This window comes from Cherax quadricarinatus, chromosome 97 (genome assembly GCF_038502225.1).
Source record: "Cherax quadricarinatus isolate ZL_2023a chromosome 97, ASM3850222v1, whole genome shotgun sequence".
NCBI lineage: Eukaryota > Metazoa > Arthropoda > Malacostraca > Decapoda > Parastacidae > Cherax > Cherax quadricarinatus.
In genome coordinates this window covers 5,464,781-5,491,602 of record NC_091388.1, presented here as the reverse complement: position 1 = coordinate 5,491,602, position 26,822 = coordinate 5,464,781, and the positions used below count along the sequence as shown (strand labels likewise).

At 41.6% G+C, this 26,822-nt stretch overlaps 1 protein-coding gene across 4 annotated transcripts in view; it reads left to right on the top strand.

The window, feature by feature from the left end:
• The window catches only part of ras (Inosine-5'-monophosphate dehydrogenase ras), a 94,188-nt gene that overhangs the window by 28,531 nt on the left and 38,835 nt on the right, over nt 1-26,822 (top strand). For 3 of the 4 annotated variants that reach the window (XR_011394752.1, XM_070105183.1, XM_070105184.1), the window contains exons 6-11: nt 78-277; nt 1,390-1,480; nt 2,969-3,105; nt 13,715-13,817; nt 16,785-16,941; nt 26,446-26,589. Coding sequence is in view for 3 of the 4 variants with exons in the window: in XM_070105183.1 (XP_069961284.1) it covers nt 78-277; nt 1,390-1,480; nt 2,969-3,105; nt 13,715-13,817; nt 16,785-16,941; nt 26,446-26,589 (832 nt within the window). In the remaining variant the exon portion in view is untranslated. Of the gene's footprint in view, nt 1-77; nt 278-1,389; nt 1,481-2,968; nt 3,106-13,714; nt 13,818-16,784; nt 16,942-21,603; nt 21,728-26,445; nt 26,590-26,822 lie in introns of those variants that run through there. The other variant, XM_070105185.1, reaches the window with a different exon arrangement.

The window sequence follows — 26,822 nt, the reverse complement described above, 5'->3', positions numbered from 1 at the left end:
ATCATGCATATATTATCATGTGTATATTATGTATCAACTTGTCAGTATTTTATTCCATTTTTATCAACTATTTACAGGTAAATTGCCAATAACTAATGAACACGGGGAACTTGTGGCCCTCATAGCGCGTACCGATCTTAAAAAGTCCCGGAACTTCCCCAATGCTTCTTACGATGCCAATAACCAGCTTGTGGTTGGAGCAGCCATTGGTACAAGAGACTCGGATAAGCATCGACTAGAATTATTAGTCAACGCCGGAGTTGATGTCGTCGTCTTGGTAAGAAAAACATTCATTTTTGCCATTTTTTAATTTGGTAGGTAAACTGATTACAAGTTGATCTTATCAATAAATGTTCTGTACTATACAGTACAAAAAAAATTGCGTAGATACTGGCCATTGTAAAGTGAAAATATTTTGAGTTGAACCATCGTGAAGTGAGAAACATCCGTAATTCATTTATATTTGCGTTAGATTTGTATTTTCTGCCAAATATTTTAGTCAGTACTTTTTGTCTGAAATTCTGCCAACTGAAATTGCCCAGTTAGCAAAATTAATTGGTGTCTGCTAGCTGTGTTTTAAGAGAATTTGTCCCCAAAGACAGCACAAGGCTTGGCAGAGGGTGCTACAGATCCCATTTAAAACTGGGTGTAATAAGTACAGTAAGTTTACAAATATAGAGCCCAAGACTCATCACCATACATAACAGGAATTGCCAACAGACCTCTGGCTGTCTCTAAGAGGAGACTAAATCATCCTCAAATTAGTTCCTGTGCATTTGGGCTGTTGTGGATAGACTGGTTGTGGCTAGTACTAGTAGCCTGGTTGAGTAGACAATCCAGAAAGCCTGGTCTAAAATTGGGTTGTGGGTTGCCATGATAGTAACAGTTGTCTGGTTGATTAGACCATCCAGGAAGCCTGGTCCAATACTGGATTGTGGGTTGCCGTGCTAGTACCAGTATCCTGGTTATTAGACCATCCAGGAAGCCTGGTCTAAAATGGGTTGTGGGTTGCCATGACATTCTCCCTTTCCCAGAATCTTCATGCAACTCCTTGCTATCTTTGTGATAATTTAGATACATGTGCAACATTTGGGTATTTTTACTACGTAGACAAGCCTGGCCCACAGCTAGGCTCCAGGAGTAAAAAAACACTCGAAACTCATCAGAGGTATAGATGTTTTGCCAATCAGTAACTTTATCAGTGCAATACAAATGATTGGAAAGGTGTAAGATTAGATAATCAGTCCCTCAGCCTAGGAGTAGGTGGTCAGTACCACAATAATAGATATTAATTGCCAAGGTCAAATTTATATATATTTTTAACTGTTATATTAATTGATATTAGTGCTATATATGACTTTTTTTTTTTTTTTCTTTTTTTTTTTCCAGGATTCATCACAAGGCAACTCGATATATCAGATTAATCTGATTCGTTATATCAAAACAACCTATCCGGAGCTACAAATAATTGGCGGCAATGGTGAGATCATTATTTAGTTTATCCTTTTTGAAATGAAGGAAATTCTAACACAAAGGCAGCAGATTATAATATGTAATGAATAAAGTAACAGTTGTGTTAGTTGAGGATAATGAGTAAGACAGGTGCAACGACTGGGTGCTTTTATTGTTGAAACGTTTCACCTTTGCAATAGGCTTCACCAGTCAAGTACCGAGTCCATTCAGGCTGAGGGACTGACCCCTCAAACTATTTCTCCAAGGCTGATGGACTGATTACATCATGTTTATCTCACCATTACTCCTGCTGTCAACACTATATTATGACCAAAGGCACAATACCGTGGCTGGAACAGTACACAAATAACCCCCACATAGAAACTTAAGACGACGTTTCGGCTGGACTTGGACCATCAACTCATTAACACAAGAAGGTAAAGCTAGTGTGTTAGTGTGTGGCTAGTTAATGATCCAAATTGGACCAAAATATCGTCATAAGTTACTTTCCCCTATGTGCAGGTTATGTATATTGTTCCAGTAGCGGTATTGTGTCTTTGTTCATAATATATTGTAGACAGGAGTTATGGTGAGGTAAAGATGTAATCAGTCCATGAAGTTTGGAGAAAGTTTGGAGAAGAGTTCAGCTCCATGGTGTCTTATTCATCATGTCAGAATTCTATATTATTTTCAACATGCCTGTTAGTTGAGCATTATGGGACAAACCATAAGAAAGGAGGAACACTGCAGGAGGCCTACTGGCCCATACTAGACAGGTCTTTCTCAAATTCAAACCCACTTAAAAAATATATGCCCAACTCAATAATAAACTTTGATAACACTATTAACTGATGTGCAAGTCACACTCAGATCCAACCCCTCTCACTCAAGTATTTATCTAACCTATATTTGAAACTACCCAAGGTTTTAGCTTCAATAACCCTACTAGGTAGACTGTTCCATTCATCTGCTACTGTTTCCAAACCAATACTTTTCTCATTCACACTGAATGCTATTTATTAATCACAGTAAAGTCCACCAGTAATTTATATTAGCGAGCCTTGATTTAAATATTCCTGTTAGTATTTGCCTTGTTAAACTATACTTTATTGGTTATGATGTGTTATGACGTGTATTTGTGTACAATAAAATGAATAAGGTGCTTGTTGCTTCGAAAAAGGCATGTGTGTGTGAGCGTGTTAGTGAATGGAGACAAATGGATTTTGGGACCTGACAAGATGTTGGAGTGTGAGCAGGGTAATATTTTGTGAAGGGATTCAAGGAAACCAGTTAGCTGTACTTGGGTCCTTGAGGTGGGAAGTACAGTGCCTGCACTTTAGAGGAGTTTGGCATATTGGCTGTTTGGAGTGACATCTAAACTGTCATATCTGGTGCCTCTGCAAAGACAGTGATATTGTGTGAATGATGGTGAAAGTGTTTTTCTTTTTTGGGTCATCCTGCCTCGGTGGGTGACTGCCGACATGTTGAAAAAATTATTTCTTTCTTTACTCCTTAGTGGTGACAGCCGCCCAGGCGAAGAATCTAATTGATGCAGGAGTAGACGGTCTGCGTGTGGGTATGGGGTCGGGGTCCATTTGTATTACACAAGAAGTGATGGCAGTCGGCAGACCTCAGGCAACTGCTGTCTACAAGGTAACGCATTCTTGACTAGTTGATTTTTCATTTGGTGTGTCTCAGCATGCAAGGTGATGAAAGAAAGATACTCTGGTCATTCATTCAGTTGAAGAATGAGATATTTATGCAACATTTGAGAATCTTTATTTCAGAAAATGTTTCACCAGCCAGTGACGTTTTCAGTGAAGATTTCCAAGTGTCACACAAGTGTCTCAGTCTTCAACTTGTTAGTTTTGTAAACCATTTATCACATTCAGTTACTATCTTGCCAGAAGTGTGCTGACATAAAATTTTCTGTTTTGTATTTTCTGGCATATGAGGTTCACGATCATATAAGGTGATGTTTGCAAGCAGTTGATATGTAAAGTTAGTAAACAACTGATAAAACATAACACAAAGCCTATCCTTGACTCTGATCTTGATCATATAAGGTACAGGCTGATTTTCCAAAATTCTTTTGGGGGGAAAAGGCGTGCGTGATGTGCGGGAAAATACAGTAACTCACGGAATCGTAACAGGGTGATGGCAGATCACAGAACGGGTGGGGGGTGAAGTTTAAGCTCAATGTGGCTGCAACATTTCTGCCTCTACTTGAGATTGTGGGCACTAACCTTCCAACCAGGTGGCCAGAAAACACCGAGGCTGAGTGGCCAGAGAGAGCGCCGAGGCTGGGTGGCCAGAGAGAGCGCCGAGGCTGGGTGGCCAGAGAGAGCGCCGAGGCTGGGTGGCCAGAGAGAGCGCCGAGGCTGGGTGGCCAGAGAGAGCGCCGAGGCTGGGTGGCCAGAGAGAGCGCCGAGGCTGGGTGGCCAGAGAGAGCGCCGAGGCTGGGTGGCCAGAGAGAGCGCCGAGGCTGGGTGGCCAGGGAGAGCGCCGAGGCTGGGTGGCCAGGGAGAGCGCCGAGGCTGGGTGGCCAGGGAGAGCGCCGAGGCTGGGTGGCCAGGGAGAGCGCCGAGGCTGGGTGGCCAGGGAGAGCGCCGAGGCTGGGTGGCCAGGGAGAGCGCCGAGGCTGGGTGGCCGGGGAGAGCGCCGAGGCTGGGTGGCCGGGGAGAGCGCCGAGGCTGGGTGGCCGGGGAGAGCGCCGAGGCTGGGTGGCCGGGGAGAGCGCCGAGGCTGGGTGGCCGGGGAGAGCGCCGAGGCTGGGTGGCCGGGGAGAGCGCCGAGGCTGGGTGGCCGGGGAGAGCGCCGAGGCTGGGTGGCCGGGGAGAGCGCCGAGGCTGGGTGGCCGGGGAGAGCGCCGAGGCTGGGTGGCCGGGGAGAGCGCCGAGGCTGGGTGGCCGGGGAGAGCGCCGAGGCTGGGTGGCCGGGGAGAGCGCCGAGGCTGGGTGGCCGGGGAGAGCGCCGAGGCTGGGTGGCCGGGGAGAGCGCCGAGGCTGGGTGGCCGGGGAGAGCGCCGAGGCTGGGTGGCCGGGGAGAGCGCCGAGGCTGGGTGGCCGGGGAGAGCGCCGAGGCTGGGTGGCCGGGGAGAGCGCCGAGGCTGGGTGGCCGGGGAGAGCGCCGAGGCTGGGTGGCCGGGGAGAGCGCCGAGGCTGGGTGGCCGGGGAGAGCGCCGAGGCTGGGTGGCCGGGGAGAGCGCCGAGGCTGGGTGGCCGGGGAGAGCGCCGAGGCTGGGTGGCCGGGGAGAGCGCCGAGGCTGGGTGGCCGGGGAGAGCGCCGAGGCTGGGTGGCCGGGGAGAGCGCCGAGGCTGGGTGGCCGGGGAGAGCGCCGAGGCGGGGTGGCCGGGGAGAGCGCCGAGGCGGGGTGGCCGGGGAGAGCGCCGAGGCGGGGTGGCCAGAGAGCGCCGAGGGTGGGTGGCCAGGGAGAGCGCCGATGTGGGGTGGCCAGAGAAAGAAGAAAAATGCATTCACCATCATTCATTCAAATGCTGTCTTGTCTAAAGTGTGATAACATCACACTTCAGGTCGCCCTTCAACGAACTGTGAAGACTCTCCTGATTTATGAAAGATGAGGTTAATCATAGAATTGATGAGGGAAAAAAGGCAAGTGGTGCGTGAAGGTATATTTCTTTTTTTCAACACAACGGCCGTATCCCACCGAGGCAGGGTGGCCCAAAAAGAAAAACGAAAGTTTCTCTTCTAAATTTAGTGATTTATACGGGAGAAGGGGTTACTAGCCCCTTGCTCCCGGCATTTTAGTCGCCTCTTACAACACACATGGCTTACGGAGGAAGAATTCTGTTCCACTTCCCCATGGAGATAAGAGGAAATAAACAAGAACAAGAACTAAAAAGAAGTATATATTTTTTTTTTTTTCAACAAGTCGGCCGTCTCCCACCGAGGCAGGGTGACTCATAAAAGAAAGAAAATCCCCAAAAAGAAAATACATTCATCATCATTCAACACTTTCACCACACTCGCACATTATCACTGTTTTTGCAGAGGTGCTCGGAATACAACAGTTCAGAAGCATACACATATAAAGATACACAACATATCCCTCCAAACTGCCAATATCCCAAACCCCTCCTTTAAAGTGCAGGCATTGTACCTCCCATTTCCAGGACTCAAGTCCGACTATATGAAAATAACCGGTTTCCCTGAATCCCTTCACTAAATATTACCCTGCTCACACTCCAACAGATCGTCAGGTCCCAAGTATCATTCGTCTCCATTCACTCCTATCTAACACACTCGTGCACGCTTGCTGGAAATCCAAGCCCCTCGCCCACAAAACCTCCTTTACCCCCTCTTTCCAACCCTTTCGAGGATGACCCCTACCCCTCCTTCCTTCCCCTATAGATTTATATGCTTTCCATGTCATTCTACTTTGATCCATTCTCTCTAAATGACCAGACCACCTCAACAACCCCTCTTCTGCCCTCCGACTAATGCTTTTATTAACTCCACACCTTCTCCTAATTTTAACACTCCGAATTTTCTGCATAATATTTACACCACACATTGCCCTTAGACAGGACATCTTCACTGCCTCCAACCGTCTCCTCGCTGCTGCATTTACCACCCAAGCTTCACATCCATATAAGAGTGTTGGTACTACTATACTTTCATACATTCCCTTCTTTGCCTCCATAGATAACGTTTTTTGACTCCACATATACCTCAACGCACCACTCACCTTTTTTCCCTCATCAATTCTATGATTAACCTAATCCTTCATAAATCCATCCGCTGACACATCAACTCCCAAGTATCTGAAAACATTCAATTCTTCCATACTCCTCCTCCCCAATTTGATATCCAATTTTTCTTTATCTAAATCATTTGATACCCTCATCACCTTACTCTTTTCTATGTTCACTTTCAACTTTCTACCTTTACACACATTCTCAAACTCATCCACTAGCCTTTGTAATTTTTCTTTAGAATCTCCCATAAGCACAGTATCATCAGCAAAAAGTAACTGTGTCAATTCCCATTTTGAATTTGATTCCTCATAATTTAATCCCACCCCTCTCCCGAACACCCTAGCATTTACTTCTTTTACAACCCCATCTATAAATATATTAAACAACCATGGTGACATTACACATCCCTGTTTAAGACCTACTTTTACCGGGAAGTATTCTCTCTCTCTTCTACACACCCTAACCTGAGCCTTGCTATCCTCATAAAAGCTCTTTACAGCATTTAGTAACTTACCACCTATTCCATATACTTGCAACATCTGCCACATTGCTCCTCTATCCACACTATCATATGCCTTTTCTAAATCCATAAATGCAATAAAAACTTCCCTACCTTTATCTAAGTACTGTTCACATATATGCTTCAATGTAAACACTTGATCTACACATCCCATACCCACTCTGAAGCCTCCCTGCTCATCCGCAATCCTACATTCTGTCTTACCTCTAATTCTTTCAATTATAACCCTACCGTATACTTTTCCTGGTATACTCAGTAAACTTATTCCTCTATAATTTTTACATTCTCTTTTGTCTCCTTTCCCTTTATATAAAGGGACTATACATGCTCTCTGCCAATCCCTAGGTACCTTCCCCTCTTTCATACATTTATTAAATAAAAGTACCAACCACTCCAACACTATATCCCCCCCTGCTTTTAACATTTCTGTCATGATCCCATCAGTTCCAGCTGCTTTACCCCCTTTCATTCTACGTAATGCCTCACGTACCTCCACCACACTTACATTCTGCTCTTCTTCACTCCTAAAAGATGGTATACCTCCCTGACCAGTGCATGAAATTACCGCCTCCCTTTCTTCCTCAACATTTAAAAGTTCCTCAAAATATTTTCGCCATCTACCTAATACCTCCCTCTCCCCATCTACTAACTCCCCTACTCTGTTTTTAACTGACAAATCCATACTTTCCCTAGGCTTTCTTAACTTGTTTAACTCACTCCAAAAATTTTTCTTATTTTCATTAAAATTTCTTGACAGTGCCTCTCCCACTCTATCATCTGCTCTCCTTTTGCACTCTCTCACCACTCTCTTCACCTTTCTTTTACTCTCCATATACTCTACTCTTCTTATAACACTTCTGCTTTGTAAAAACCTCTCATAAGCTACCTTTTTCTCTTTTATCACACCCTTTACTTCATCATTCCACCAATCACTCCTCTTTCCTCCTGCCCCCACCCTCCTATAACTACAAACTTCTGCCCCACATTCTAATACTGCATTTTTAAAACTATTCCAACCCTCCTCAACCCCCCCACTACTCATCTTTGCACTAGCCCACCTTTCTGCCAATAGTCGCTTGTATCTCTCCCGAACTTCCTCCTCCCTTAGTTTATACACTTTCACCTCCCTCTTACTTGTTGTTGCCACCTTCCTCTTTTCCCATCTACCTCTTACTCTAACTGTAGCTACAACTAAATAATGATCCGATATATCAGTTGCCCCTCTATAAACATGTACATCCTGGAGCCTACCCATCAACCTTTTATCCACCAATACATAATCTAACAAACTACTTTCATTACGTGCTACATCATACCTTGTATATTTATTTATCCTCTTTTTCATAAAATATGTATTACTTATTACCACATTTCTTTCTACACATAGCTCAATTAAAGACTCCCCATTTACATTTACCCCTGGCACCCCAAATTTACCTACTACTCCCTCCATAATATTTTTACCCACTTTAGCATTGAAATCCCCAACCACCATTACTCTCACACTTGATTCAAAACTCCCCACGCATTCACTCAACATTTCCCAGAATCTCTCTCTCTCCTCTACACTTTTCTCTTCTCCAGGTGCATACACGCTTACTATAACCCACTTTTCACATCCAATCTTTATTTTACTCCACATAATCCTTGAATTTATACATTTGTAGTCCCTCTTTTCCTGCCATAGCTTATCCTTCAACATTATTGCTACTCCTTCTTTAGCTCTAACTCTATTTGAAACCCCTGACCTAATCCCATTTATTCCTCTCCATTTAAAACTCTCCCACCCCCTTCAGCTTTGTTTCACTTAAAGCCAGGACATCCAGTTTCTTCTCATTCATAACATCCACAATCATCTCTTTCTTATCATTTGCACAACATCCACGCACATTCAGACTTCCCACTTCGACAATTTTCTTCTTATTCTTTTTAGTAATCTTTACAGGAAAAGGGGTTACTAGCCCATTGTGGAGACAAAAAAGTTATCTATGGAGGCAAAGAAGGGAATGTATGAAAGTATAGTAGTACCAACACTCTTATATGGGTGTGAAGTTTGGGTTGTAAGTGCTGCGGCGAGGAGACGGTTGGAGGCAGTGGAGATGTCCTGTCTAAGGGCAATGTGTGGTGTAAATATTATGCAGAAAATTCGGAGTGTGGAAATTAGGAGAAGGTGTGGAGTTAGTAACAGTATTAGTCAGAGGGCTGAGGAGGGGTTGTTGAGGTGGTTTGGTCATTTATCGAACATTACTGCTACTTTGAGTTCAATTTCAAGCTACGTCCAGTCCTGAAACCAGTCAAAATCATTTCTCTTTCTGTAATATATTTTCCATTCTATCAATTTAGACCAAGAATCCCAGAATATAACCATAATAAAATACACTGCAGTCGCTGTTTTAAACCAAAAACAGTGTCAGTTTTTTTTTTTTTTCTCATTATACACTGCATGCTGTAGGACTTTTTGTATGGTGCACACTTACCACATAGGGCCATTCTCTCATATCTAGTCCCAGATTTACCACTCGCAGTGTATCTGAGTGAGCTGAGCACATGGCGTAGTATAGTGGGACTGACCCTGGCTTCTTAGCCATAATATAACTGGACTGACCCTCAAAGGGTTAAATACTGTTTCTCCAAGGTTGATGGACTGATTACGTGTTTATTTTGCTTCTACACCTACTCCGTAAGCCATGCGTGTCGTATGAGGCGACTAAAATGCCGGGAGCAATGGGCTAGTAACCCCTTCTCCTGTATACATTTACTAAAAAAGAGAAGAAGAAAAACTTTATAAAACTGGGTTGCTTAAATGTGCGTGGATGTAGTGCGGATGACAAGAAACAGATGATTGCTGATGTTATGAATGAAAAGAAGTTGGATGTCCTGGCCCTAAGCGAAACAAAGCTGAAGGGGGTAGGAGAGTTTCAGTGGGGGGAAATAAATGGGATTAAATCTGGAGTATCTGAGAGAGTTAGAGCAAAGGAAGGGGTAGCAGTAATGTTAAATGATCAGTTATGGAAGGAGAAAAGAGAATATGAATGTGTAAATTTAAGAATTATGTGGATTAAAGTAAAGGTTGGATGCGAGAAGTGGGTCATAATAAGCGTGTATGCACCTGGAGAAGAGAGGAATGCAGAGGAGAGAGAGAGATTTTGGGAGATGTTAAGTGAATGTATAGGAGCCTTTGAACCAAATGAGAGAGTAATTGTGGTAGGGGACCTGAATGCTAAAGTAGGAGAAACTTTTAGAGAGGGTGTGGTAGGTAAGTTTGGGGTGCCAGGTGTAAATGATAATGGGAGCCCTTTGATTGAACTTTGTATAGAAAGGGGTTTAGTTATAGGTAATACATATTTTAAGAAAAAGAGGATAAATAAGTATACACGATATGATGTAGGGCGAAATGACAGTAGTTTGTTGGATTATGTATTGGTAGATAAAAGACTGTTGAGTAGACTTCAGGATGTACATGTTTATAGAGGGGCCACAGATATATCAGATCACTTTCTAGTTGTAGCTACACTGAGAGTAAAAGGTAGATGGGATACAAGGAGAATAGAAGCATCAGGGAAGAGAGAGGTGAAGGTTTATAAACTAAAAGAGGAGGCAGTTAGGGTAAGATATAAACAGCTATTGGAGGATAGATGGGCTAATGAGAGCATAGGCAATGGGGTCGAAGAGGTATGGGCTAGGTTTAAAAATGTAGTGTTAGAGTGTTCAGCAGAAGTTTGTGGTTACAGGAAAGTGGGTGCAGGAGGGAAGAGGAGCGATTGGTGGAATGATGATGTAAAGAGAGTAGTAAGGGAGAAAAAGTTAGCATATGAGAAGTTTTTACAAAGTAGAAGTGATGCAAGGAGGGAAGAGTATATGGAGAAAAAGAGAGAAGTTAAGAGAGTGGTGAAGCAATGTAAAAAGAGAGCAAATGAGAGAGTGGGTGAGATGTTATCAACAAATTTTGTTGAAAATAAGAAAAAGTTTTGGAGTGAGATTAACAAGTTAAGAAAGCCTAGAGAACAAATGGATTTGTCAGTTAAAAATAGGAGAGGAGAGTTATTAAATGGAGAGTTAGAGGTATTGGGAAGATGGAGGGAATATTTTGAGGAATTGTTAAATGTTGATGAAGATAGGGAAGCTGTGATTTCGTGTATAGGGCAAGGAGGAATAACATCTTGTAGGAGTGAGGAAGAGCCAGTTGTGAGTGTGGGGGAAGTTTGTGAGGCAGTAGGTAAAATGAAAGGGGGTAAGGCAGCCGGGATTGATGGGATAAAGATAGAAATGTTAAAAGCAGGTGGGGATATAGTCTTGGAGTGGTTGGTGCAATTATTTAATAAATGTATGGAAGAGGGTAAGGTACCTAGGGATTGGCAGAGAGCATGCATAGTTCCTTTGTATAAAGGCAAAGGGGATAAAAGAGAGTGCAAAAATTATAGGGGGATAAGTCTGTTGAGTGTACCTGGTAAGGTGTATGGTAGAGTTATAATTGAAAGAATTAAGAGTAAGACGGAGAATAGGATAGCAGATGAACAAGGAGGCTTTAGGAAAGGTAGGGGGTGTGTGGACCAGGTGTTTACAGTGAAACATATAAGTGAACAGTATTTAGATAAGGCTAAAGAGGTCTTTGTGGCATTTATGGATTTGGAAAAGGCGTATGACAGGGTGGATAGGGGGGCAATGTGGCAGATGTTGCAAGTGTATGGTGTAGGAGGTAGGTTACTGAAAGCAGTGAAGAGTTTTTACGAGGATAGTGAGGCTCAAGTTAGAGTATGTAGGAAAGAGGGAAATTTTTTCCCAGTAAAAGTAGGCCTTAGACAAGGATGTGTGATGTCACCGTGGTTGTTTAATATATTTATAGATGGGGTTGTAAGAGAAGTAAATGCGAGGGTCTTGGCAAGAGGCGTGGAGTTAAAAGATAAAGAATCACACACAAAGTGGGAGTTGTCACAGCTGCTCTTTGCTGATGACACTGTGCTCTTGGGAGATTCTGAAGAGAAGTTGCAGAGATTGGTGGATGAATTTGGTAGGGTGTGCAAAAGAAGAAAATTAAAGGTAAATACAGGAAAGAGTAAGGTTATGAGGATAACAAAAAGATTAGGTGATGAAAGATTGAATATCAGATTGGAGGGAGAGAGTATGGAGGAGGTGAACGTATTCAGATATTTGGGAGTGGACGTGTCAGCGGATGGGTCTATGAAAGATGAGGTGAATCATAGAATTGATGAGGGAAAAAGAGTGAGTGGTGCACTTAGGAGTCTGTGGAGACAAAGAACTTTGTCCTTAGAGGCAAAGAGGGGAATGTATGAGAGTATAGTTTTACCAACGCTCTTATATGGGTGTGAAGCGTGGGTGATGAATGTTGCAGCGAGGAGAAGGCTGGAGGCAGTGGAGATGTCATGTCTGAGGGCAATGTGTGGTGTGAATATAATGCAGAGAATTCGTAGTTTGGAAGTTAGGAGGAGGTGCGGGATTACCAAAATGTTGTCCAGAGGGCTGAGGAAGGGTTGTTGAGGTGGTTCGGACATGTAGAGAGAATGGATCGAAACAGAATGACTTCAAGAGTGTATCAGTCTGTAGTGGAAGGAAGGCGGGGTAGGGGTCGGCCTAGGAAGGGTTGGAGGGAGGGGGTAAAGGAGGTTTTGTGTGCGAGGGGCTTGGACTTCCAGCAGGCATGCGTGAGCGTGTTTGATAGGAGTGAATGGAGACAAATGGTTTTTAATACTTGACGTGCTGTTGGAGTGTGAGCAAAGTAACATTTATGAAGGGATTCAGGGAAACCGGCAGGCCGGACTTGAGTCCTGGAGATGGGAAGTACAGTGCCTGCACTCTGAAGGAGGGGTGTTAATGTTGCAGTTTAAAAACTGTAGTGTAAAGCACCCTTCTGGCAAGACAGTGATGGAGTGAATGATGGTGAAAGTTTTTCTTTTTCGGGCCACCCTGCCTTGGTGGGAATCGGCCAGTGTGATAATAATAAAAAAAACCTACTACCAATAGAAATTAGTCGTTTTTTCTGGCTTTTTTGGGTTATTCTAGGTTCTCTACACACATGCTACTATATATGATAATCTTACATAACTGTATTTGTGTATACCTGAATAAACATAACTCTTCTTTCAACAAACCGGTTGTATCCCACCAAGGCAGGGTGGCCCAAAAAGAAAAAAAATTCTCTTATAACTTTAGTAATGTATACAGGTGGTGTTACTAGCCTCTTGCTCCTGGCATTTTAGTCGCCTCTTATAACACTCATGGCTTACAGAGGATTACTTACTTAACTCTGTATTTTGACTGAAGAAGCCTACCGTGTAGGCGAAACGTTCCAACAATAAAGATACCCAACTGTTGCATGTGTGTCTTAATCTTCATTCTCAGTCCTAATAAAGATGACACCAGAGGCATCATAGTGGGAGGAGAGGTATGAATTAGATTACTGCCAAGGCTGTTAGTTTGGCATGAAGTAAGTTTGATGTCTAAGGATTGGAGACAGTTGATGAGATTAGAAAGATTGGAAATATAGGGAAGGCAGAGAACAGGAGATTTCACAGTAGAGAGTTTGGGAGAGAAGAAAATCTTTGGAAATCTCCTGTTCTCTCTCTTCCCTATATTTCTACTCTTTCTAATCTCAACAGCTCTCTCCACTCCTTAGACACCAAACGTACTCATCACTATACTAACAGCCTTAGCGGTAATCTAGTTCATACCACTGTTTTGCCAGAGATGTGCCTACACTACAGTTAACAAATGCAACATCAGCACCCATCCTTCAGAGTATGGATACTGTACTTCCCACCTCCAGGACTCAAGTCTGGAGGTGGGATGTAAATATAAATACTCCTAGTTGAATGAATGTTATTGTAGCCAGCTGGCCCAGTGGTTCACGCACTGGCCTCGAGCTTTACTAGTCACTTGCCATGGGTTCTAACCCCACCCTTACCGTGGTTTGTGTATGATTGTTGAATTTAAAGTGTTCTGTCGTGTTTAAGACTCGTGTAAGTTTGTCATTTGCTTATCAATTGTTAGGCCATTTGAAATGTTTCAGGTTGCAGAATACGCCAGACGATTTGGCGTGCCAGTCATGGCAGATGGTGGAATCTCATCCGTTGGGCATATTATAAAGGCTTTGGCACTCGGGGCATCTACAGGTCAGCTATGTTTGTATACAATTGCTCCTTGCTTTACCATGGTTTGATTTACAATATTTCCACTTTACGATGTTTTGACGTAGGATTCAGTAAGTCCTCAACTTATAAACACATTGAGAATCTTCTGTATTGTGTATAATATCATTATTATATTACACAATGCAGGAGGCCCCTAACATGTTTGTTAGTTGAAGACTTCCTGTATTTCAACTTTACAAAGGTACCTGTATCCTTGGGTAATCAAGACAATGCACTGTTTAACCTTTTCATTTTGCTCTGTACAATACTGTACTGCACAGAAGTGTACATTTATTGATAGGATAAACTTGTATTCATTTATTGACTTTTTGATACTGGTATTTAATTATAGTAATTGTTTATTTATTCAGTGACAGTAGTTATTTACTTATTTTATCATATACTCATATTTGACTTGAGATATTTTCAGCTTACAATGATTCATTGCAACGCAACCCCATTGTGCATGTTTCAAACTAATGGGGTGAGTGATGATAGTGTTTCTTCTTTTTCGGGTCACCCTGCTGTGGTGGGAAACAGGCACTGTGTATCATCTTAATTTTTTTTTTTTTTTTTTTTTTTCAACAAGTCGGCCGTCTCCCACCGAGGCAGGGTGACCCAAAAAAGAAAGAAAATCCCCAAAAAGAAAATACTTTCATCATCATTCAACACTTTCACCACACTCGCACATTATCACTGTTTTTGCAGAGGTGCTCAGAATACAACAGTCTAGAAGCATAAACATATAAAGATACACAACATATCCCTCCAAACTGCCAATATCCCAAACCCCTCCTTTAAAGTGCAGGCATTGTACTTCCCATTTCCAGGACTCAAGTCCGACTATATGAAAATAATATTGTCTATAAAATAATATTGTCTATAAAAATCTCTCTCAACACATTGGCCGTATCCCACCAAGGCGGGGTGGCCCAAAAGGAAAAACGAAAGTTTCTCCTTTTACATTTAGTAATTTATACAGGAGATGGGGTTACTAGCCCCTTGCTCCCGGCATTTTAGTCGCCTCTTACAACACGCATTGCTTACAGAGGAAGAATTCTGTTCCACTTCCCCATGGAGATAAAAGGAAATAAACAAGAACAAGAACTAGAAAGAAAATAGCAGAAAACCCAGAGGGGTGTGTGTATATATATGCTTGCACATGTATGTGTAGTGTGACCTAAGGGTAAGTAGAAGTAGCAAGACATATCTGAAATCTTGCATGTTTATGAGACAGAAAAAAGGACACCAGCAATTCTACCATCATGTAAAACAATTACCGGCTTTTGTTTTACACTTACTTAGCAGGACGTTAGTACCTCCCTGGGCGGCTGCTGTCTACCAACCTACTACCTATAATCATCTTAATATTGTCTATAAAAATACTTTGATAAAATAAAAAAGGAGGACAGCTTGATTTTCCAAAGTTTGGGATTTTCAAAATTTGGTTATAAACATCTTTATTAGTCAGAAAGAGAGTGGCCAATTTCTCTTAAGTATTGAAGAGGACAAGAGCATGAAACTGTAGACATCAGACTCTCAGTCTCAGTGTATTGTCTCAAAATGAAGCTTGCAATTGTGAGAAGAGTTTACAACTCATGTGGATTGTGTTCTTAAGAGTTTAACAGTGTTTCTTGAATGAATTTGAGAGTACATGTTTGTTTGGTTATCTGAATGGTTATGTATTTGTGGAAGTACAGTAGGACCCCTGTATCAGTGGGTCTGGTATCTGTGGTTTCAGTTATCCACAATTTACTGTGACCTGAAAGTAACCCTTAATTTTCTTAATAATGGCCCCAAAGTTCATAAGTTGTGATGGTGGAAGTTCTTCAAAGTCTAAGAGAAACTATGAATGTCTTCCCATCAGCAAAACTGTTATAATTCTCCACTTATTGCGTGTTATTTATCAATTAAACTTTATAATAGTCACGTGAATGGAGATGAATGATACTTGGGACCTGACGATCTGTTGGAGTTTGAGCAGGGTAATATTTAGTGAAGGGATTCAGGGAAACCGGTTATTTTCATATAGTCGGACTTGAGTCCTGGAAATGGGAAGTACAATGCCTGCACTTTAAAGGAGGGGTTTGGGATATTGGCAGTTTGGAGGGATATGTTGTGTATCTTTATATGTGTATGCTTCTAAACTGTTGTATTCTGAACACCTCTGCAAAAACAGTGATAATGTGTGAGTGTGGTGAAAGTGTTGAATGATGAAAGTATTTTCTTTTTGGGGATTTTCTTTCTTTTTTGGGTCACCCTGCCTCGGTGAGAGACGGCCGACTTGTTGAAAAAAAAAAAAAATGTACATAAACAAAAAAATGACTTGCATATAAGGTTTGCTACTATCTGCAGTTTCGGTATCCATGGCAGATACTTGGAACGTCTGCCCCACAGATATGGGGGTCCTACTGTACACTTCGAAGGAGGAACAGGAATATTGCAGTTTGGAGGGCATTCTGAATTATGTTTGCACGCCTCTGGCAATATGGTGATTGAGTGAGTGATGGTGAAAGTGTTTCCTCTTTTTCTGGTGACCCTGCCTTAGTGGGAGGCAGTCGGTGTCAAAAAAAAAGTTTGTGTATAGTTCTTATATATTTCCTTTCATCTATGGGGAAGTGGAGAAGAATTTCCTCTGCAAGCTGTGCATATTGCAAGAGGCGACTAAAATGCCGGGAGCAAGATGCTAGTAACCCCTTCTGTATGAATTACTAAATTCATGGTTGATGGACTGATTACATTATCTTTCTTTGAATACTACTGCTGCCTCTGTATTTGACTGAAGTCTGTGTAGGTGAAACATTTCATCGATAAAGATACCCAACTATTGCATGTGTATTAATACTCTAAGGTTGGTATTTTATGCTATTTCCAACACAGCATTTTTATTGTTAATGATCATGTGTTATTTTAATGTGTACATGTTTGCTTAATTTCTCTGTGTTGTAGTGATGATGGGGTCAATGTTGGCTGGTACTTCTGAAGCTCCAGGAGAATATTTCTTCAGTAATGGAGTCCGTCTTAAGAAGTATCGAGGCATGGGCTCGCTAGAAGCAATGGAACGCAAGGATACTCAGGGATCTGCAGCTGACCGCTACTTCCATGGGTGAGTAATTGTGCCCAGGGTATGAACCAGAATGATCCTCTACTCCTTGCTAGATTCTAGGCTTGCTCATTCATTAAAAACAACTTGAAATAGTATTTAAATAATCCATATATAGGATATTTCCGCTCATCTACAATGATGTTTTGGTCTGACATAGACCATTTATAAAGTCGCACTAACAGAAAAGAGTGAGGGAGCAAGTATATCTCCGTGAGAGTATGAGAACTCTCGAAAGCGTTCAGAGGTATGAAACAAAATATACAGGTGCTTCTCGACTTAAAATGATTCAACTTAGGATATTTCAACTTTACAATGGTAGGGCAGCAATTATTTTGGAGATGAAACTTAAGATAATTACCCAGCATGAAGACAGCAAGTCCATAACCTGTATTCATTTATTCACATTTTAATACTGGTATAGTAAGTCCTTAACTTACAAACACATTGGGGTAAAGGAGGTTTTGTGGGCGAGGGGCTTGGACTTCCAGCAAGCATTTGTGAGTGTGTTAGACAGGAGTGAATAGAGACGAATGGTATTTGGGACATGACGAGCTGTTGAAGTCTGAGCAGGGTAATATTTAGTGAAGGGATTCAGGGACACCGGTTATTTTTATATAGCCAGACTTGAGTCCTGGAAATGGGAAGTACAATGCCTGCACTTTAGCCCTTTGACTGTTTTGGTCGTATATATACGTCTTACGTGCCGCTGTTTCGGACGTATTTATATGCGTAAATTCTAGCGGCTTCAAATCAAGCAGGAGAAAGATGGTAGGCCCACATGTGGGAGAATGGGTCTGTGTGGTCAGTGTGCACCACAAAAAAATCCTGTAGCACACAGTGCATAATGAGAAAAAAAAACATTTTTTTGGATTAAAATGCCGATTTTGAGGTGTATTTTCGTATAGTATTTATCGTTGTATTCTCGTTTTCATGGTCTCGAGTGATAAAATGGAAAACACATTACAGAAATAGAGATGATTTTGATTAGTTTCACAATGAAAACAACCTTGAAATTGAGCTCAAAGTAGCAGAAATGTTCGATTTTTACCAATGTTCATGAGTAAGCAAATCACACCACACGTTCCATACACGTCAACTGGGGAGTCTAATATTCTTTCACTAGTGCACTGATATTATTTATACCATTTTCACAATAATGCAGTAGTCTGCATAACAGTAAATTTTGTATTTTTTTTGTATGAATAAAAAATTAAAATAGAAAGCAATAGTAATATGAGAGGGGCCTAGAGATGTGACTAATGAACAGAGTATATGTTATTTTAGTTCCAAGAATGTCTACATTATTTATTCTGGACCCTATTTTGAAATTGGCATCTCTTTTAATTTGCGTGAAATTGGCCAAATTGCCAATTTCCTATCACTTTATTGGGTAGTTCAAATCGGTAAATGGGCGGTTTCTTGTACTCAACTGATAGAAAAAATGGAGTTCTAAAGAAATAGCCATGAGTTTGTTCAACTGGAACAATGGAATTGGCCACAAACAGGGCTCAAAGTCGGCGAAATCGCCAATGCATATATGTTGCCGAGACCGCTAAATTCGCGGGAGCGTAATTCAGTGAGTTTTCTACCAAATTTCGTACTTTTGGTGTCATTACCACCGGGAAAAGATTCTCTATCATTTCATAAGGAAAAATATTTTTTTTTTTTTCCAAAAATTTTGCAACATAGAATGACAGTTTCAGAAAGGGGCTTGCGACAGTTGAAGGTTTAAGTGGTAGGGCTTAGAGCATTCAACAGATGTTGGTGAGTGGAGACTGGAGTACTACAGGTTTGATGTGCTGTTGGAGTGGGCAAGGTAACATGAAGGGATTCAGGGAAACTGGTCCTGGATGGAGTTTTTAAAGTTTGGAAAGTCATATGAATTGTTCTGTCTGACCTTCTAGCAGGATAGCTATTGAATGAATGGTAAATATTCCCCGTTGGGTCACCCTACCTTGATGGGACATGACTGATGTTGTGAAAAAAATACAGTACAGTAGGACCCCACTTATACGGCAGGTTAGGTTCCAGGCTACTGCTGTACAGCAGAAATTGCTGTAAAGTGGAACACCTTTTTTTTCACTTAAAAATGCATTTAACCCTTTGACTGTCGCGGCCGTATATATACGTCTTACGAGGTACCATGTTTGACGTATATATACTCATAAATTCTAGCGGCTTCAAATCAAGCAGGAGAAAGCTGGTAGGCCCACATGTGAGAGAATGGGTCTGTGTGGTCAGTGTGCACCATACAAAAAAGAATCCTGGAGCACGCAATGCATAATGAGAAAAAAAAAACTCCGACTTTGTGGTCTATTTTCGTATAGTATTTATGGTTGTATTCTCGTTTTCTTGGTCTCATTTGATAGAATGGAAAACATATTATAGAAATAGAGGTGATTTTGATTGATTTTTCTATAAAAAGAACCTAGAAATGGAGCTCAAAGTAGGGAAAATGTTTGATTTTTGCCAATGTTCAAAAGTAAACAAATGATGTCATTGTCCAATAAATGTCCAACTAGCCATTCTGATATACAGTCATGAATGGGTTGATGTTATTTATACAATTATTACAGTATTGCAGTAGTCTGCATAATAATAAATCTTCTATTTTTTGTTTGAATAAAAATTCAAAATAGAAAGCAAGAGTAATATCAGAGGGGCCTGGAGACGTGACTGATGAACAAAGAAAATCTTATTTTAGAGCCAGGAATGTCTGCATTGTTCATTCTGGACCTTATTTTGAAATTGTCATTTTTTAGTTTTCATGAAATTGGCCAAATTGCAAATTTCTGACCACATTATTAGGTAGTTGAAATCGGTAAATGGGCAGTTTCTTGTACTCAATCGATAGAAAAATGGAGTTCTAAAGAAATAGCTATGAGTTTGGGCGACTGGAACAATGGAATTAGCCGAAAATAGGGCTCAAAGTGGGCGAAAATGCCGATTTGTAAACAGCGCCGAGGTCGCTAACTTCGCGAGAGCATGATTCCGTCAGTTTACCATCAAATTTAGTTTTTTTGGTGTCATTACAATCGGGAAAAGATTCTCTATCATTTCATAAGAATTTTTTTTTTTTTTTTAAATTTTGCGACACCAGGAGACACCTCAGGATTGGGGGTTGCGACAGTCAAAGGGTTAAATACTAGATAACAAGTTTACACGAACATATAGTAAGTTAGCAATAGAACTAGGCATTATAAAAACAATAAAACCGTGAAATATGCATATAGTACGCTCATTACGTATCTTAAAATATTTGTAGACTTAATGTAGGATGAGATGAGTAGTATTTAGTGTAAGAAATCAGGTGTGGTAGGTATGGTAGCCAGCCCGGCTCAGGCTACCATATCTACCATACCAGGACAACCCGCCCACACACAATATTTTATGCCATTTAAAGCATCCCAGAGTGATAAAATGCATATGCAGTTCACTTGTTACTTTTTTTTTTCCTCAACACTTCGGTTGTCTCCCACCAAGGCAGGGTGACCCAAAAAGAAAGAAAATCCCCAAAAAGAAAAATGCTTTCATCATTCAACACACTCCTCACTCATACATAATCATTATCTTTGCAGAGGCGCTCAGATATGACACTTCAGAAGTCCCTCCAAACTGCCAGTATCCCAAACCCCTCCTGTAACGTGCAGGCATTGTACTTCTCATTTCCAGGACTCAAGTCCGACTAACCAGTTTCTCTCAGTCCCTTCACAAAATATTACCCTGCTCACACTCCAACAGCTTGTCAGGTCCCAAAAACCATTCATCTCCACTTACTGCTAGTTAACACACACATGCTTGCTGTATGTCCGAACCCCTTGCACACACAACCTCTCTTAGCCCTTCCCTCTAACCTTTCCTAGGACAACCCCTACCCCCTCCTTCCCTCCACTAAGATTATCTTAAATATTGCTGCTATTTATAAATGTTGTACAGTGAAACTTGGCTTACTCTGTAAGGATAAAAATAGCAAGCAAACTATCTTGGATTCTGATATTTCTAGTTTCTACTCCTACTAGAAGAGTTCTAGCATTATCTTGGTTTTATCTAGATTTTGGTAGCATCAGTGTTTGTTACATTTTACAGATTTATGAGTAGATATTGCATGTTATGATAAACACATGTACAACACTTGGGTATGTTTATTGTGGAAATGTTTTGCAACACAGTGGCTTCATCAATCCAATATCAAGAAGAGTGAAGATCAGGAGTTTGAGGTAATCAGTCCCTCAGTCTTGAAAAAATTGATGGACTGAGGGACTGATTACCTCAAACTCCTGATCTTCACCATTCTCCTTCGCATTAGGCTGATGAAGCCGCTGTCTGGCAAAACATTTCCACAATAAAGATACCCAAGTGTTGTACATGTCTAATCTATCAACTTGTTGATTCTCTGAACCATTTATCTACATTGTTATGACTGGTTGTGTCTTGGCATGGTAGATAATTTGTTGTGGTTGAGATAATAGCTTTATCTTGCTTTTGTCTCTTTCTCTAGTCAAGCCATTGCATTATACTGCTTTTGTCAATTTTTCCAGTCAAACAATTGCATTATACTGCTTTTCAGTTTTTCCAGTCAATTGCATTATGTTGCATTTGTGTATTTTTCAGTCACACACATTATACTGCATGTGCATTTTTCCATTTTATTGTTGTGCTCAGAGGAGGTTCATCAAGCTGGTTCAACTTTGCATGCAAACTTCCACCAAGCTCTACCAGTCCTTCATCAATGGTTCAGGCTCCAAGTGGTTTCATGTATCTAGGGGGGTAAGACAAGTCTATCAAGTAGATCACAAGAATTAGTCTGCAAATATTTGTTGATATCTACCCTAGCAGCCTGTTTGCTATAGTCTCCCCTCACTTGTTGCTTTTAGTTGTGTATTTGTTCCTGGCGTATACCTGGTGGTGGATCAGGACCTGATCAACCAGGCCTGGTGGTGGATCGGGGCCCGATCAGCCGGGCCTGGCGGTGGATCGGGGCCCGATCAGCCGGGCCTGGCGGTGGATCGGGGCCCGATCAGCCGGGCCTGGCGGTGGATCGGGGCCCGATCAGCCGGGCCTGGCGGTGGATCGGGGCCCGATCAGCCGGGCCTGGCGGTGGATCGGGGCCCGATCAGCCGGGCCTGGCGGTGGATCGGGGCCCGATCAGCCGGGCCTGGCGGTGGATCGGGGCCCGATCAGCCGGGCCTGGCGGTGGATCGGGGCCCGATCAGCCGGGCCTGGCGGTGGATCGGGGCCCGATTAACCAGGCTGTTACTGCTGGCCGCACATAAACCGACATAGGAGCCACAGCCCAGTTGGCCAGGTACTTATTCATGTGCTTTGGCAGTTGAATTGTATATGAGTGGAAATATCTGCCAGGTAGCATCATTGAAGCTAATATAGCTGGGCCCCACATACAGCGCCTGTTTTTGGTGTTCCACGTTTTCGTTGGCTTTCACTTCAGCCGTTGTTCCATCTCCAGCTGGTGAAACAACGAACAGTGGCTCAATTTGAAGTCAGTGAAGATGTAGAACATTGAAAAGATAATGATGTATATGCAGGGCTCTCCTGTACTTTGACTAGTTTTAAAGAGGGTAAGTCCTCGACTTATAAATGTGTATAATAATTACACCTACCATCCGACTTACGACCTGCTCGACTTACGACCGTGTTTTTTATGCCAAATTTCTGGGAAATAAACAACTATTTGTGTTGTACACAGTGTTTATCCTAAACCTTACAGTATAAAATACAATACTAACTGCATAAAAAGCAAAGTAAAACATGAAATACCAAAATAAAACAATAAAATAAAGTCATTACAAAAATGTTTTGTTGATATTCAGTAGTAAAGTTCGACTTACGACCATTTCGACTTACGACCATTTCGACTTACGACCGGTTTCTCGGAACCGAACTCGGTCGTAAGTCGGATGGTAGGTGTATATTATACATCATAATGATATAATAATGATTTTCAACGTGTTTGTAAGTCGAAGACTTATTGTATAGGTCGGTGAGATTGGTCGGGAGGGAGCAGAAAGTACTTGGTACAGGCAGTAAGTCTGCTCTAGCTGTCATTCTCTGACCATCTCCCACTGAGGTAGGGTGACCTGAAAAACAAACATTTTCACCATCATTCACACTGTCACTGTCTTGCCAGAAGCTCAAGTCTGAGACTAGTGAGGTACATATTCTGTCTTAAATGTGTGAGATGAACTAGTTAAATATTTTGCACTCTTGACAGGAGTCGCTAATCTTTCCTTTCTCTTATAAATATGTAACACAGCTAGTTGGGTTGGTAGTGCACTTGGCTCACGTGTTGAGGTCCATGGTTCGAACCCTGGTACAGGCGGAAGCATTTGGATGTGTTTCCTTAGGACACCTACTGTCACTATTCACCTAGCAATAAGTAGGTACCTGGGTGTTAGTGGACTGGTGTGGGTGGCATCCTGGGGACATAACCAGGGACTTTCTGTATACTAGTATGTCATTGATGTCAACTATGGTCTAAGTTGTATCACGTAGAAATAGATACAGTGGAACCTCAAATATCGAACTTTCTTCAGTCCAGAAGGCTGTTCGAGTGCCTTTACCGAATGAATTTATTCCCATGAAGAATAATGTAAATTAGGTTAGTCTATTTCAGACCCTCAAAAATACACTTATAGAAGCACTTACAAAAATACACTTACATAATTGGTTGTGTTGGGAGCAGTTCGATTTTTGAGGTTCCACTGTATCATTATTATTACTAACATTCAGTACAGTGCCTGCACTCTAAAGGAAGGATTTGGGATAGTTGCTGTTTGCAGTGACATGTAGACTGTTATATGTGCATGCCTCTAGTGAGACAGTGATGGTGTGAATGATGATGGAAGTGTTTCTTTTTCAGATGGGGTGGGGTGACCCAAAAAAAGAAGGGAGCAATTTCTGTGTGCAGATTTGGGACCCCACATTCTTAACTTTTCCAAGCGTAAATTATGATGTATCTTTCTTCCCTGTGTTTCAAGGAGTACAGTTAAAGTATTCCCAGTAACTTAGATACCTAAAATATCAGGAACAAAGGACTAGTAACCACTTTTTTGTGTGTAGTTGCTAAAAAATCGATCATTTTCTGTGATTTCCCCCTTAGTCGCTCAGCCATTGTAGGAAATTTTTTGTTAATTTGCTCACGTAGTGTGCTTGTGTATATAATAAGACCTGTCTAGTGGGTATAACAAGAGTGTTATACCAAGCCATTAGTGTTGATAGATATACTAGGTCCTGTACTGTCTAGTGAGTATAACAAACTTGATATACCATACTATTAATGTTGATAGATATACGTACAGTGGACCCCCGGTTTACGATATTATTTCATTCCAGAAGTATGTTCAGGTGCCAGTACTGACCGAATTTGTTCCCATAAGGAATATTGTGAATTAGATTAGTCCATTTCAGACCCCCAAACATACACGTACAAACGCGCTTACATAAATACACTTACATAATTGGTCGCATTGGGAGGTGATCGTAAACCGGGGGTCCACTGTACTAGGTCTACATTTACATTAGTACTTTGTTTTTGTATACATATGTATGGATTTGAGAATATATGAATATAATTTCTAAAATAAAAAATATTTTAAATTTTCATTTTGCCAATACTAGGGTGATTATAGAGATTATTTTTCTTCCAAAATTGCATAACTATAATCATTCAGGGCGTCATCAGTGAAACCGAGTCATTGTTCGTTGCTTTTACCGCTTTTCTAACATATTACCAACATTTGTGTGAGGGAAGGGCGACTGGTGCATATTAACCCTTAAACTGTCCAAATGTAGATCTGTTTGAACTGCTAGCGTTCTGAATGTAGATCTGTTTTTTTTACAAGCATTCAAATTAAAAAAAGTAGATCTACGTTTGGAGCACTAGCGATGCAAATGTAGACCTACGTTTGGACATTTTAAGGGTTAACCCTTAAACGGTCCAAACGTATATATATGTTTTTTCAACATTTGAAAGTATGTAAAAAAAAATGTAGATTATCTTTTTTGTTTTACATTTGAAAACGTGTAAAAAAAACTTTTATCTACATTTTTTAAGGTTATATTTGAAAATGTAAAAAAAAGTAGATCTACTTTTGTAGCTACGAATTTGAACGTCGATCTGTTTGGACCGTTTAAGGGTTAAAGGTACCGTATTTCGTGGCTTATAAGACGCGGCTTATTCTGTTTGGACCGTTTAAGGGTTAAAGGTACCGTATTTCGTGGCTTATAAGACGCGGCTTATAGGACTTGTTGTAGTTTCAGTGGCTGGGCATCAGACGTACCAGGCTCTGGTGGCCTGGTGGTTAACGCTCTCGCTTCACACGGCGAGGGCCTGGGTTCGATTCCCAGCCAGAGTAGAAACATTGGACGTGTTTCTTTCCACCTGTTGTCTATGTTCCCCATCAGTAAAATGGGTACCTGGGTGTTAGTCGACTGGTGTGGGTCGCATCCTGGGACAATGACCTAAGGAGGCCTGGTCACAGACCGGGCCGCGGGGGCGTTGACCCCCGGAACTCTTTCCAGATAAACTCCAGATTTCTAGATACACCTGGGAGAGCTACAGCCTACCACACACCCTAAACTTATACCTCCCGTCACTGACCTTCAGTCTATAGGACGCAGATGGTTTTTGGAAACATTTTATGAAAAAAGAAATGCATTTAATCCACAGAATACGCTAAGTATTGTATGTATGGTGTATTTTACTTTATTTTTATGCCTAGCTGTGTTGAGCACTTAATATATAATGGTGTAAACACGTTATCAGGTGTTTTAGACACATTCAGTATTGAGAAAATACTCTTTCCACCCACTGGCAATTTTTGCTTACTGTATGGGGTCGAGAACCCGACTTTTTGGGTTATCCTGGTGCGTACTTTACACTATGAATTGTACTTATGTCTACCTGTGCCTAAGTAAACTTACTTAACTATGATGGTTCATAAAGTAGTAGATTGTAATAGTGTGTTCTCTGATTACTTATATGGTTTGTTGTGTTAACCAGTCTTACCTTTTTATACCATATGTTTTTTTTTTTTTTTCCCCCCCATCATAATTTTTTTGCAAAAAAAAAAAAAAAGCTTAATGCACAAATAATTTGCTAAAGCCAGTACCTGACCAGCTGGACTGTGGGTCGTATGTTGGTTTATGTACAGCCAACAGTAACAGCCTGGTTGATCAGGTCCCAATCCACCACCAGGCCTGGTCATGGACCAGACTGGGGGGTGTTGACCCCTAAAAACCCCTGCAGGTATACTCCAGGTATAGGTGAAAGAAACTTATGTTTTGGTCCAACTTGGACATTAACTAGGCACACACGGGTCCAGATCGGACCAAAACCTGATCATAAGTTTTTCTCCTATGTGCAGGTTACTTGTGCGTTGTTCCAGTCACGGTATTGTACCTTTTTTGTTCCTTTAAAAGTGTTTAAGTAGTTGAATTTATTTTTTCTTGATTACGGTTGCAATGTGATATATATTTTTGTTGCAGGGAAGGTGATGGTATCAAGGTGGCCCAGGGTGTGAGCGGCTCCATTGTAGATAAGGGCTCCATTTTACACTTCCTTCCTTACCTAGTATGTGGTATTCAACATAGCTGTCAAGATATAGGTTCGAAATCTTGTTCTATGCTCAGGTAAGTAATCTATTTTTATCCACCGCTGGTTGTCTCTTACCCGAGAGTAGCATTTGTGAATATTTCGCCTGTTCTGCCAATTCTGAACATTGTAAAAAAATCTCTCATTGGTCGATGCATGCAGGGGATGAGATGAAAAACTCTGAGCTACCTTCCTGAATGCTGGCTGCTTTGGATCAAACATCTAGCGTTAGTTGGACGCCAGAGTATTGACAATTGTAGTATGGAGAGCA